The sequence below is a fragment of the Amblyomma americanum genome, chromosome 4 (assembly GCF_052857255.1).
Source record: "Amblyomma americanum isolate KBUSLIRL-KWMA chromosome 4, ASM5285725v1, whole genome shotgun sequence".
Taxonomy (NCBI): Eukaryota; Metazoa; Arthropoda; class Arachnida; order Ixodida; family Ixodidae; genus Amblyomma; species Amblyomma americanum.
This window is the reverse complement of record NC_135500.1, coordinates 105,640,279-105,653,187: the sequence shown is the minus strand read 5'-3', so window position 1 is coordinate 105,653,187 and position 12,909 is coordinate 105,640,279. Positions and strand designations below refer to the sequence as shown.

At 41.6% G+C, this 12,909-nt stretch overlaps 1 protein-coding gene across 1 annotated transcript in view; it reads right to left on the bottom strand.

The window, feature by feature from the left end:
• Positions 1-12,909, bottom strand: part of LOC144129735 (MAM and LDL-receptor class A domain-containing protein 1-like) — a 189,224-nt gene that overhangs the window by 9,824 nt on the left and 166,491 nt on the right. The window contains 5 exon segments of the mRNA XM_077663821.1: positions 382-385; positions 1,069-1,160; positions 2,045-2,159; positions 3,640-3,776; positions 7,367-7,489. Of these exon segments, the coding sequence (XP_077519947.1) occupies positions 382-385; positions 1,069-1,160; positions 2,045-2,159; positions 3,640-3,776; positions 7,367-7,489 (471 nt within the window).

The following is a 12,909-nucleotide window of genomic DNA, read 5'->3' as shown; positions in this document are numbered from 1 at the left end:
GGGCAAGGCTGTAGATATAGAAACGAAACAAGTTTTAAATGTTATCGACTCCACAACTATTTCAGCACATACGCATGTATGTGCTGAAATAGTTGTATAAACCGAATATTTACTTGCTCAGATTTATGCTTTTACAGCAGAAGCAAAATGAGAAAACAATGACATTCTTTCAGCACTACGTCACTGTTTGGTTTGTTGTAAATATTTAGACAGGATTTTACTAGTGGAAAGCACGCATTGTATTGTAGTCATCTATTTGCAGCCAGCGCTCCGGTCAGTAATGGTGGGGTATCTTATTTTAAAAAATTGCCAGATTTTACCTGAACAGATTAGACTGTTGCACTTTCTGCTTGGAATAGTCCTAAGTTTTCATTAGCCTACTGAACTGCAGTCCGTTGTGGCGAACTTGGTTGGAAAAACAACCACAGCGAAGAAGCCGTATTGCCTAGTTGGGTCCCCCAATGGTAGACGTTTTTGCTACCTCCCATAATCGCAGTACTTAAGATTGTGCTGAGGTCGTATTATAGCTTTGCTGAGGTAAAGATAATATTATATATCCTTTGATAATTGCATAAAAATTTGCAATTATTACAGGTCCTCAGAAATGTCTAAACATTTAGTATTTTATTAATCACGTTAACGAAATAAAGCCGCTCGGCTATGACGTGTTTTTCTTTTAGTTTATATAAACGTGAGCTTCGTATGACCAGTGAAATACTGAACACCAAAGAGCCTCTGATTCACTATTTCGCTATTACTTTTCGAAGCTTTTCTCCGTCCCTCATTCGATAAGACAAAACTGCGACGTAATGAGCATAACTGCATCCTGCGTTTTGACCAGAAGTATCGCCTTCACCACAGTTACTCAGCGGCTTATACCGATGCATACGACCATCTTAGAATACCATTTTCTACCATATTTTGAGAAAGATAAAATTTCACGGACATTCAATGTTCTAAATTTCCAAGAATCTAGCCTCTGGCGAACTAGCTTATCTCCTCGGACCATCAAAAACTTTAAACAAAATTATTTAACAAGCTATAACAAGACTGTCAGCATTGTAATGCTATCTTGCCTGTCGTTGGAGTGACCGGTGTTTCCTTGGTCGTAGGTTTCACTGGAACTGCCCTTGTTGTTGAGGCTTCGGATGTTGTGCCTCCTGCAAGAACAATTTGTATTCAAGACAAACACCACAGGATTCTTGCCATGCTAATAAGCGGTCGCGGATCCATGCAGCTGTGTTGCAGTATGTATGCATCTTTTCGAAAAACCATTCATTTTAGAGTGAAGCTCATAGGCGCCCGTTGATGCGTTTGCGTCTTAGTCATCATTGTGGAGCAACGTGCCACCTGACAGGTGGCGTGACAGATCGCGTGTTAGCAGGCAGTAGCAGAGCGAAACGCCACCTCTGACAGCGAGAGTGGAGGAATGGACAACCGGAGGGTAGCTAGCAGCGTAAAGCGCCACCTGGCAGCGGTTGCACGTTGCGCGCGCAGAGCTGCGCTCAAGTTTCGGATTACCAGCTATCGTAATCATATGGAAATTTTTTTACAAGACTAAAAAAAGCGCGGCTTCAGTCCATGATCCTGCTGAGATCCCCGCATATATATTGAAAATCATCGACATCATGGGCAATATTGGCTCTACAATGCCCGAATTACAGCCCCACCTTAGCACATCATTGATTTCAGACTACCAAAGTGTAATAGACTGTAAGAGTGCCCTAATAACAAGTCCTTCAAGAGCCGACTATAATAGAGAATGCTGTCGGCACCGCTCAGCAGGTAATTCCTTGCTGCCATTTCTAGGCTAATAGCAACGCTAGCTGGAACTTTTGCATACTTATTCAGACAAATGCACGCCACCGTTTTATTCTTCATTTTTCTACTAAAATACGTCACTGCAAGTATAATGGTACACGTAACGTAAAATCTTAGTGCTCCTTGAAATGAGGCCTCTTACCTGTATAAGCTCTTGCTGAGTGTCTTTTCTATGTTTTAGAATACGCGTGCGTTCATTAGACGAGATCAAATCAGCACGTACCAGGCTGAGGATAGCTTGTGGGAGGCGGTGGCACTTCGCATTTGCCAGAACGCACATCGATGTCGTCGATAGCAATGTCGCTAGCACCACGTCCTTGTCGCCCAGTGATCACAATCTGCGCGGGTGAAGGCCAAAATATGACTCTGTCAAAATGTCTCAGCCGCTAGGTACAGAAAATGAAGAATTCGTATTCACGTCTCGTCTTCATACATTAGGTTGATCCGAACCAATAAATTATTTGTTAGCTAAAGGCGCTTTTTTGGGTCAGCACAACTGCTAATAAGTTCATCAGCACTCATCGTAGTGAACTCGCTCTCTTTATAAACAGCGAATAAATAGTGCGCAACATGTGCGGGAACTAGTCTTTTCTTCTTCCCAACTGCCTCATCTTTTGACGCGTGGTGAAATTGGATCCGCGTGTTATTTTGCGCAAAGTATGAACCTCCGCTGGAAGCAGATTTACCTTGGATCTTAGTCGACCACTTTCCCAGCATAAGTTCAGCGTTGGCTCCACAGGCTTGTTATAATGCATCAGTTGCGAAAAATACTGGTGTTCCTTTTGAATAGTTCTGTTCCTCTAGGTGTACTGTAGATATGTGCCCTTTGTAACAGAGTGCGAAATCGATTAATAACGTGCAGCTATTCGTTTTCTCGCACCCGTGACGCTACGGCAAATGGCTGCTATTGGTAATTTGCATTACATGTTTTGATTACAACTGTTTCCATGTTTTTGCAATACTTGTGAAAATACAAAAATGGAACGTTTAGCTGGAGTTTAAAGGCCTGCCTATTCATGATGCACTTCATAGTCCAATTTTAGTTACCTTAACGTAAGCCGAGCACGGCAAGTACCAATATGTATCTGTTGGTCCCATTGTCTATTACTTTGAGCTAACAGTTTTTTTCACAGGATTGCTTTCTGACATAATAAAAGCTATATTTATTGCAATTTCTATAAAAGAAAATTGCGGTCAAGATGTTTTGCTGACACTTCATTCATTGAAGTGCTCAGTGCACTGAGAACACTAAAGAAACGAGGCGCAGTATAGGAGTGAAATGAATGGAAGAATTTAACGTTCATTATGTGTGTCTCTACTCATCTCCAGTTTACTCGAGTAAAGAAAATATCCTATATCTATGTACACTGTCTTAATTACGATAAGAAATCACCTGCATTCCTCATTTCAGTTACTGGTCACAAAAAAAAAATTAGAGAATTCTTACACTAGAAAGTACAATTTCATGTTCAGAAGAAAAACATTCCTGACAACGTTGCTATTAAATCTGAAGCATTTGTTTCTTCTTCGATACAGAGTGTATTCCAGCAAACAGTAAAGTGCTGTTTTCAGGAGAATGCAACTGAAGTGTCTGGGATGCCATGTCTTCATCAGACAACAAGACGCATTTTTTGCAGTATTGAGCTGAACCGCGCCAAGAAAGCATTACCACACGCCGATGAAATCTCTCTGACACGTGTCGAAGGTTGCCAGAGGAGGCCAGGCGCAGCACCAACCAGGAAGGCTACACAAATTTGTTTCTGGTCGTTTGAACCTCTTTGTCTAGCTAAGACTCCTAACACAACATCAGGCGCTCACCGAAAACATGGAAGGGGCGTCACTGCGTTCGACAGAGAGTAGGGACCATTCATTGGTGACGTTGGTTTCTGCGACCACGGGCTGACCAGATGACTGGCCGTTCTCGTCACGGAAAGAAACTCCAAGGAATGCTCCCGCTGCAAAAAAAAAAGATGAAACGATTGAAGAGGCTATAAGCTCGATTCCGTTTAGACTGTTGCTTGGGTTGCGGAATATTTGGAGCAATATGAAACTAACTGGTTTGAAGCCACTGGCCTATGAAGGAATGAAGATCTGCTGACAAATTTTGATTACAATACAAGAAGAAAAGTTGATTTGATTTCATTGGAATGTGATTATTATATAGCAAAAAAGAAACAGGATAAGCTGATCATAAGATCGTTGGCCTTCAATATTGCACAATTTATGCAGACTGACCAGTTGCTGCCACGGTGATGCAGTATCCTCACACCAACTAATTTATGTATCTTGAAGCTGCAGTCTGAATACCCTGTGTATGAAGAAGTTAATAATTACATAAAAAAAGAGGTAATATCTCTTCCTGATGCACAAAACTTGAGAAATGCGCTAGCAACGTAAACATGTTGACTTGTCCCTTGTACGGACCTTTCTTTTGTAAATTCCTTCTGATGTAGTATAATGAGTTGCGAGACTCCAATGTGACCCTGGACACTGTAGAATGACGCAGTTATAACTGACAATTAGTTCCTTTACTGTACGGTTTTCACACTAGCTTAATTCGAATAAATATCTTGAGAAATCTAGAAAGTTCATGACAATGCCTTTATTAAACTCCCACGGCGAAGCAACATAGGCAGAGGAACGGTTTAAACCTTATTTCTTTAGTAAAATATTGTCTTCTATGTTAAAAATATCTCTACTCAATTAAAATATGATTATCACTACGTCTTTTGCAACATTATTCACTGGCTGGTTGGTCACCGCCGGTTATATAAACCTGTGAGTCACAGAGTAGTGCTCTACTAAGCCTGCACAGGAAAAGCTCCTTGGCTAACACATTTTGATTGGCACGCTTCCACTATCTTAAAACCGGTTTTGGGATGTGGAGCTTGCGTGATACTTGCGAGACCTGTACTTTATGTCACACTTGGGAGACCTGTAGTTTGTGTGAGAGGTTCGTACTTCAGCATTGAGGAAATTCAACCGGTGACATGAAAGACAAGCACACGTCAAAACAGCACGCGTCAAAGCAGCGTTCCAAAACAGCACAGCGACAAAACCGCACAGGGAAAACATGGCACAGCGACAAGACAGCACAGAGAAAAAACAGCACAGCGAAAACACCGTACCATGACAGGAGATCATAGGAAAAAAACAGCATGGTGACGAAAGAGCCCATCGGAGCACGGTGCAGCGCTGCCGGAGGGGTGAACTATCACAGCCATAACGCAAACGGTAAATTACAGCACATGCGGCAGCGACCTCCCCTGCATTCATTCTACGACTCTGCTTCAGTAGACTCCTACCTGTGTTTGTTAGGTTAGGCGTGTGTTTGTTAGGTGTTTCTTACGGTTCCTGGGCAAACGGGTCAAAATAATCGAAAACTGATTTTTTTATAAATTGGCTTCTAAGCGAAAAAGTAGCTTTTGACAATTGTTGCGAAAACTGAGGTTTCGAGATAATTATCTTCGAAGCGAAAAAAAGAGTTTCAATGTAAACCTACACACAACAAATGCACGCTGATGCATGAATTTTTAGGTCAGCTGTGTACTAGTAGATTTCGCAAAGTAACCGCCGGACTGCCTCGGGCAACCATTGCGCAGCATCGGGCTTAAACATCATACAACTGAAAATGTCGGCTCGGGCAATCCTGCCGTCATTAAAAGTAAGCTGAAGAAGAACGGCAGATTTGGAGAGTTGGTATTGCATAGTTACCCATAAAACCGCGCCACGGAGGCAGGACCGAGAAGAAAAGGACTCACACTGCGCTGAATATCAAGTGGATTTTAATAGGAGGATAATGTTTGCAATTCAAGCAAAACATCAAGCATGAACGCATGCGCATGGTCAAACAAATACAGGCATATGCATTTGTCACATATAAAAAGTCTCTCCTGGACGCACGTGTAGTTATTTCCGTAGTTCGCCCTTGGTTAACAAACCCAATTTTTTGGACAACAAGGCTATGGAAGGCTGACTAACACATCCAATTCCTTTCCTTAAAAAATGAAAAGATTCTGCCACTTCTCTACTGCTGAGATCGTGGTGTACAATCAAGATTTCAGTGTCGATAAACAATTAAACAATCTGGCAAAGCATTGTTTTGAGTACCAGTGCACTCCGTTCTTCGTTGACACTGAAATCGTGTTTGTGCACCATGATTTCAGCAGTAAAGAAGTGGCAGAATGTTTTCATATTTTAAGGAAAGGGATTGGATGCGTTAGTCAGCCCTCCGCAGCCTTGTCGTCCAAGTAAATAGGTTGGTTAACTTATTGTGAACTACGGAAATAATCAGACGTGCGTCCACGAGAAAATATTTATATATCACAAATGCATATGCCATTACTTGTTTCACCATGTGCGTATGTGCAAACTTGATTTTTTCCTTGAAAAGCAAGCATAACCTTTCCATTAAAATCCTGTTGAAAGTCGGCGCCGTGTGTGTCCTTTTCTTCTCAGTCCTCTGTCCGTGGTGCTGTTTGATGAGTAAATATACTAAAAGTAAACTTCGCATAATGGATATTTTTAGTGTATGAAGGCCCTGTAGCTCACTCCAAGCAAAATTGCTGAAGATTACACCACAGACAGCGATAGTTTGAAGATTAATACTTTTTGTTGCACCCAGAGCCCTACGTCGGGCATATTTGCCAGAATTCAGCATCATGACGGTCAACTCGCACAATCGATAAGAAAAAAAGTAAATATTTTAGATCGCGAATATTGCCCTACCCTGTTCTTTATTGAGTCTGTGAAACGTGACCTCCCTAACTCCAAAGGTCGCCGCCGTACGTGTTCTGATTTACCATTTGCCGTTGTGGCTATAATAGTTGACTCCTTTAGGAGCGCTACACTGTACTCCGATATGCTCGTTTGTCGGTGCTGTTTTTTCCCCTGCGCTCTTCTTTCGTCGTGCTGTTTTTTCGCTGTGCCGTTTTGTCTGCCATGCCGTTTTGACGCGTGATGTTTTTCCCCGTGCTGTTTTGTCGCAATGCTGTTTTTTCGCTCTGCTTATTTTCGCTGTGCCGTTTTTGCCTGTGCTGTTTTATCGCTGTGCTGTTTTTGTGCGCTGTTTTGTTTTGGCACATGCTCTTTTATCGCGTGCTGCTCTTTCATGGCGTAAATTCAATCAACTACACGTTAAGAATACTGTCCGCACATAGTTAGAAATACTAGTTAGAGCTTTGTACAATTGGATTTCCTAGGGGGCTCGGTATTATACATGTTCCTTTTGGAAAACCTTTGCCGGGTCGTCGCAGTGGGTTTTCTGCTTAATGCTCTTAAATGATACGCTGAATTTCATTTAACTTTAAATCCTTCGTACCATTAAAATTCAAATTTTGCTGCCTAACAAAAGCTGTCAAATGCAATGATGGGAGCAGCAAGTTTGATGCAGGAATAAAAAACTGCACTTTTAATTCCGGTCCGCAACGATACGCTCTCAATACAGGCACCTAGAAAGGCACGTAACTGTTAGTAAAATTCGTATATCGAAGAGCTATTCCTGCCAGGAAAGGAAACTGTCAATAAGGAAGGAAGTAAAACTTACATCCATTTTTCAGAAAGTAGTAGAGCCTGAAGCACACATTTGGCCCCAAGGACAAAACCTGGCTTTGCAAGCTTGCAAGCTGGAAATGAGCCAAGTCCTCGGCGTCCAAAAGCAGATAGAACCCTGTAAAACAATAAAGCGCATGCTGCCCTCGTGAAGACTATTCTGTGCGGCCTTTCACACGCTACAGAAACGTAAAATTGCACTCAAGACATAAAAAATAACAGTAACCCAAGAAAGTAGGTGAACTAGCTGAGTTCTGTATATTTAATGACGAGGAATTCATTTGTAACGATGCAAGGGCAGATGGTTTCAAGACCAGGAAGAAAAAAAAAAGCCATGAATAAGCTTTGATTTCTGCGAATTTTTGCCATCACCATAAATTTTAAAGTAACAACGAAGAATCCAATCGGTATAGTATATAACAGTGCCCGCTCCATATTTACGACACCATTCCACTTCAGCGCTTTAAAAATTAAGCTCTAAATTATTACTTGGAGTATTTTCGATGCTGATCTTAACCACACTACATGTTTCGGCAATATGCCAATTGAGATATCTTTCGGCATAGCACTGCCTTATTTCCCTATAATTTCCAATAGCACCGTTCATCAGAGTATTAATCGTCTCCAAGTCACTAAACCTACGCGAACTGATTTGCGTCTCATCGCGATCCAGAACTAGTGATTACCGGGAAGAATTGCAGCTTACATTCAGTATAGCAGTAATTATTCCATCTAATCCTTGTCGGCACAATATAAAAAGTGTGGACGTCATTTTCACTGAAGCAAGGCTGAATGGTGGGCCAGTTGGTATGACATGTCGAAGAATAATTTTTACCAGCCGAAAAAAGACGAGGAACGAGAGGAGAACCTAAGTAGAACAAGACTAAATGACCAGCCTGGTCCTGTGTAGGTTCCTCTCTTGTCCCTCGTCTTTTTCGGCTGGTAATAAATTATTCTTCGACATGTCATTTTCACTATTCCAGAAAAAAAACTCATCACTTGGTTTTGACTGATCCGGTCAGATTACATAGTTTTTTTTTTACTCTGTGGTTTCGCCTCGTTTTAACTTGTTCTGCCTTCTCCCATTTTTACACTTGGGTCCTTGATGCAGCGTCTTTTACGTTTCTGCCATTTATTCTTTATAACTATGTACATACTAAAATCCATCTCCAGTAATTTCATGTGTGCATTGTTTTAGCTACCATCTTATGCTTGCAGTGGTTGTTTTTTGTTCTCAGTGGTACACTAGGCTATATCTTGAGACCGTACCCTACGTGTGTACTATGTGGTTATTATAGGTTCCGCCGCAGTCCCTCCCTCCAGGAACATTATCAGCAATACTAGCTTTGTACTTCATTAGAGCGTTAAAATTTTCGAATAAATGAGACATATAACTTTCACGACGGGAATTGGACAGGGGAATATTATACGCCGTCATCGCCTCGACGTGCTCTCGACGCGTTGTTCACAGCCGGAGACTGCATCCTCCATAAAAGTACACAGGTCACATGCATTGTGCGCATAGAGCGAACAAGATATAGTTGTTAGCCTCACATGCAGTACAAGAGGGAAGTCGTAAGATACCGTTGTATTCTGTTTTTTGGAGAAAAATAAGCTTATATAAATTGCTAATATTTCTTCAATTAATTGTGTTTAAGCCCTAACGTAGATTTAAATGTCAGTAGTCCTTAGTTTTAAGCGGACCCATCGACCAATGTGCTTATTTATAAGATGCTACGTGGAAACTTGTGAAAGTAATGAAGCAAAAGCCAATTAGCGAGTTAGCGTTAAGTGGGAAAGTAGAGGAAGTCACCATATCGCTGCGAAAAAGATATCCGGCTTTAACTGAGGAAGAGAATCAATATTTAAACGATGAAAAATAACCTCAAACACATTATTACTGAGTGCTCAATACACGTAGGTGGTAGAATGGTTTCACAGCACACCGGCAAGCTACTTCATTATACTAAATGTCTGAAGGTGTGATTAAGAAACGCCAAGGCATCAAGGCGTCTAGCCCTACAAAGTGAATAGAACTGGCAGAGGTATCAGTGTTAATAAATAAGCACAAATTAGCCGACATAAAGAAGTTTATTATAGATAAAATTGAGCATGCTGTAGAGAACGGAGGTAGTGAACAGGATACTAGGCGCAGGTAAAAACCAGATGCATGCATTAAGACACAAAGAGGGTAATATTATTAGCAATATGGATAGTTATATACAAACCTGTAAAGTAGCCACTGTAGTCTGAACGTTAATGAGAGAGACAATAGAGAGACAATCCTGTGACTAACAAAACAGGGAGTAAAGATGGCCTTAGGAGCAATGCGAAGGGGAAAGGGGCTGATGATGATCAAGCAACAGCAGATCTGTCGAAGAATAGAGTGGAGTTTCTGCTAGAAAAACGATATGACCTCGAGCGTATTATAAACTTGAACGAACGCTAACACTACCCTAATTCATAGGAAAGCTGTCATGAAGGACTTCAAAAATTACACACCGATCACATTACTGTCCGTTGCTAACAAGATATTTACTAATGTAACCGCTGGACAACAGACCGTACTCACAGTATCAATCAGGTGATAGAGAAATGCGAAAAATATAACCAACCCCTATACACAGCCTTAATTTAATACGAGAAAGCATTTGACTCAGTGAGAACCTCAGCAGTCATGCAGAATTGTGGAATCGGGGTGTAGAAGAGTCTTATGTGAAAATACTGGAAGATATATATTACGATTCCACAGCTACCACAGATTGGTTGAGGCAAGAAACGCTGGTTAATGACACCCTAGTCGAAACAAAGAGGCCTGAATTTGGAACAATTGAGGATAAGTGTTAAGGAATAATTATTAAGTAAGCTGCGATTCGCCGATAACATCGCCATGCTAATCACTCAGATGAACTGCCAAACATGATCAATGAGTTAGACAGGCAGATCATAGCGGTTGGTCTAAAAGTTAACATGTCGGAAACCAAAGTAATGTTCAACAGTCTCCCAAGTGAACAGCAGTTCACAACTGGCAGCAAGGTGCTGGAAGTTGTAAGAGAATACGTCTACTTAGGACAGATTGTGGCGGCTGATCGGGGTCGTGAGAGGGAAACAACTAAAAGGATAAGATTTTGGAGCAGCGCATATGGGAGGTGCTCGAGATCATGAGTGGCGGTTCACCAAAATTCCTCAAGAGAAAATACAATTGTTGTATGCTACAGGTACAAACCTATTAGGCAGAAATGGGGACGCTAACTAAAAGGGTACAGCTTAAGTTAAGACAATGCACGGAGCTATGGAAAGAATGACAGATGCAACGTTAAGAGAATACAAAACCAGAAGTAGGCAGAGCGCGTGAGGGAAGGAACGCAGGTTAATGACATCGTAGTCGAAAACACGGGCAAGAAATGGGCTTGGGATGTGCACGTAATGCGAAGGCAAGAAAATGGCTGGTCCGTAAGGGTAACGAAGTGGATTCCAGGACAAGGCAAGCCTAGCAGGAGCCGGCCGAAGGTTAGGTGGGCGGATGAGATTAAGAAATCTGTGGGAATACGGTGGCCGCAGCTGGCAAAGGACAGGGTAATTTGGAGATGCATGGGGAGGCCCTTCCCCTGCAGTGGGCGTAGTCAGACAGATGATGATGATGGTGGTAGTCGGGAATACTGCCACCAGGCTGAGGTCAGGCAGTGGTGCCATCACTAGAATTTCATATACACATTCATAGATTCGAGCTGGGGATTGGGGTATGCTCTTAAAACCGGCATGTAGCTTACTTTTCACGTTGCCTCAACTCTTTGCGGTAATCTGTAACGCGAGTGGTATGGCATCACATTACATCGTTGTGAAGTGACTTGGTATGACATCACATTACATCGTTGTCACGCGATATGGTATGGCATCATATTTATATTATTTTCACGTGACTTGGTATGACCTCATGTTACATCGTTCGCACGTGACTTGGCATGACTCATATTACATCGCTGTCACGTTACTTGGTATGACATCACATTACATCGTTGTGTAACGTCATATTGCGTCGACTTGGTATGACGTCACATTACATCGCTGTCACGTGGCTTGGAACATTATATCGTTGTCATGTGACTTACAAGACATGTTAACCACTCTTACGGGATTTGGTATGATGTTGACTCGTGACGTCACATGGTTCAGTTTTCTGCGGACACATTTTCGGACAGGTTTTGCGGACAAATTACCTTGAACTGAGCTATATAATGCTTTCGCATTAAAAAAAGTGGAGACAAAGTCGTTTGATCTTTTGAATTCCACAGCGCCAGGAGTTCACCAAGCAATGTGACACGACTCAAAGTAAACATCCGAAATATTTCCAAGCAGAAGAGAATCATGAAACGTGCCGCACTTCATAACGGAATCTCTGCGTTTTTCCTCCTTCTATATCTTGAAGTTGTGTTTAAGAGCGCAGGGCATCGTTGAAAATATAGCAAAGTAGAAGCCCAATAAACAGTTTTCGTGGTGCGTCGCAACATCTTTAAATGCCACATTCTTTTCAGAGCAATAGAATTGCACAAATTTTGCTCTTAAATAGGTCGTCAGAGACCGATACGGCAGTGTCATCTGTGTTTATAACACAGTGTGCTTGATTAGAATCAACTGTAAAGTAGAAAAAACACGGGGACGAAGGCACAGCCCAGTGGTACTCTTTGTCTGATAGTGGTAGTTTGGAGGTGTGCCAAATAAACGTGCGCATTATTTTTGACAAAAAAAAATTTTGAAGACACATAAGCGGGCGCCAGATATGCGCTATATGATTCCAATTTTGTTACATAAAATGGCTAGACTAATCATTTCTTATGCTTACTGAAAACTCTAAAAATACAACCAGAAAATTTTCTGGCGTACTTACTTTTTATTTGTTACTATCTTACACACTCTGTGTACAGATTTCTGTCAAACTAATCCTGGACCCAACACAGTTAATTCTCCCAGATCGCTCACCTCAGGCAGACGCGTACATTAGGCATTAGAGCGCACATTAAAATCTACATTAAATTGTGAAGACAAGCCATTTTATCCCCTGCTATCATTCATTTATAGCTCTGTCAACTTCGGTCGCGCTGCTTGAAGCCACACTTACTCCAACTGTATATCACAGGTGAAACATGCCAAAGATTATGACACCTGTATTCCCACTGATATTTACTTTTTACGCTGCGAATATTAGTTTATCACTTCACAGAAGTCAAATGTTTACTGTTCATAACCTTTCATGCCAGTTTATTCCTTCCGATTCTTTCATCCACTGTAACCACACGGTTTCCTTTTGAGAATGGTTTTTCACTGCCGACGTCAAATAATAACTAACAAAAGCCGATTCCATCTTACCATCTGAGGCCGTAACGCTTGGTATTATCTTGAAAACGGCAGCCTTTTTTGTCATTCCTGCATTGTTTCGAAGCTACTCGAAAAGTTTTTTTTCTACTAGAGATTCGCCGTAGTACGGTACTTTTGGAGCCTTCATTAAAATGACCCGTAATTTTTGACCTCAAGCTAATTTCT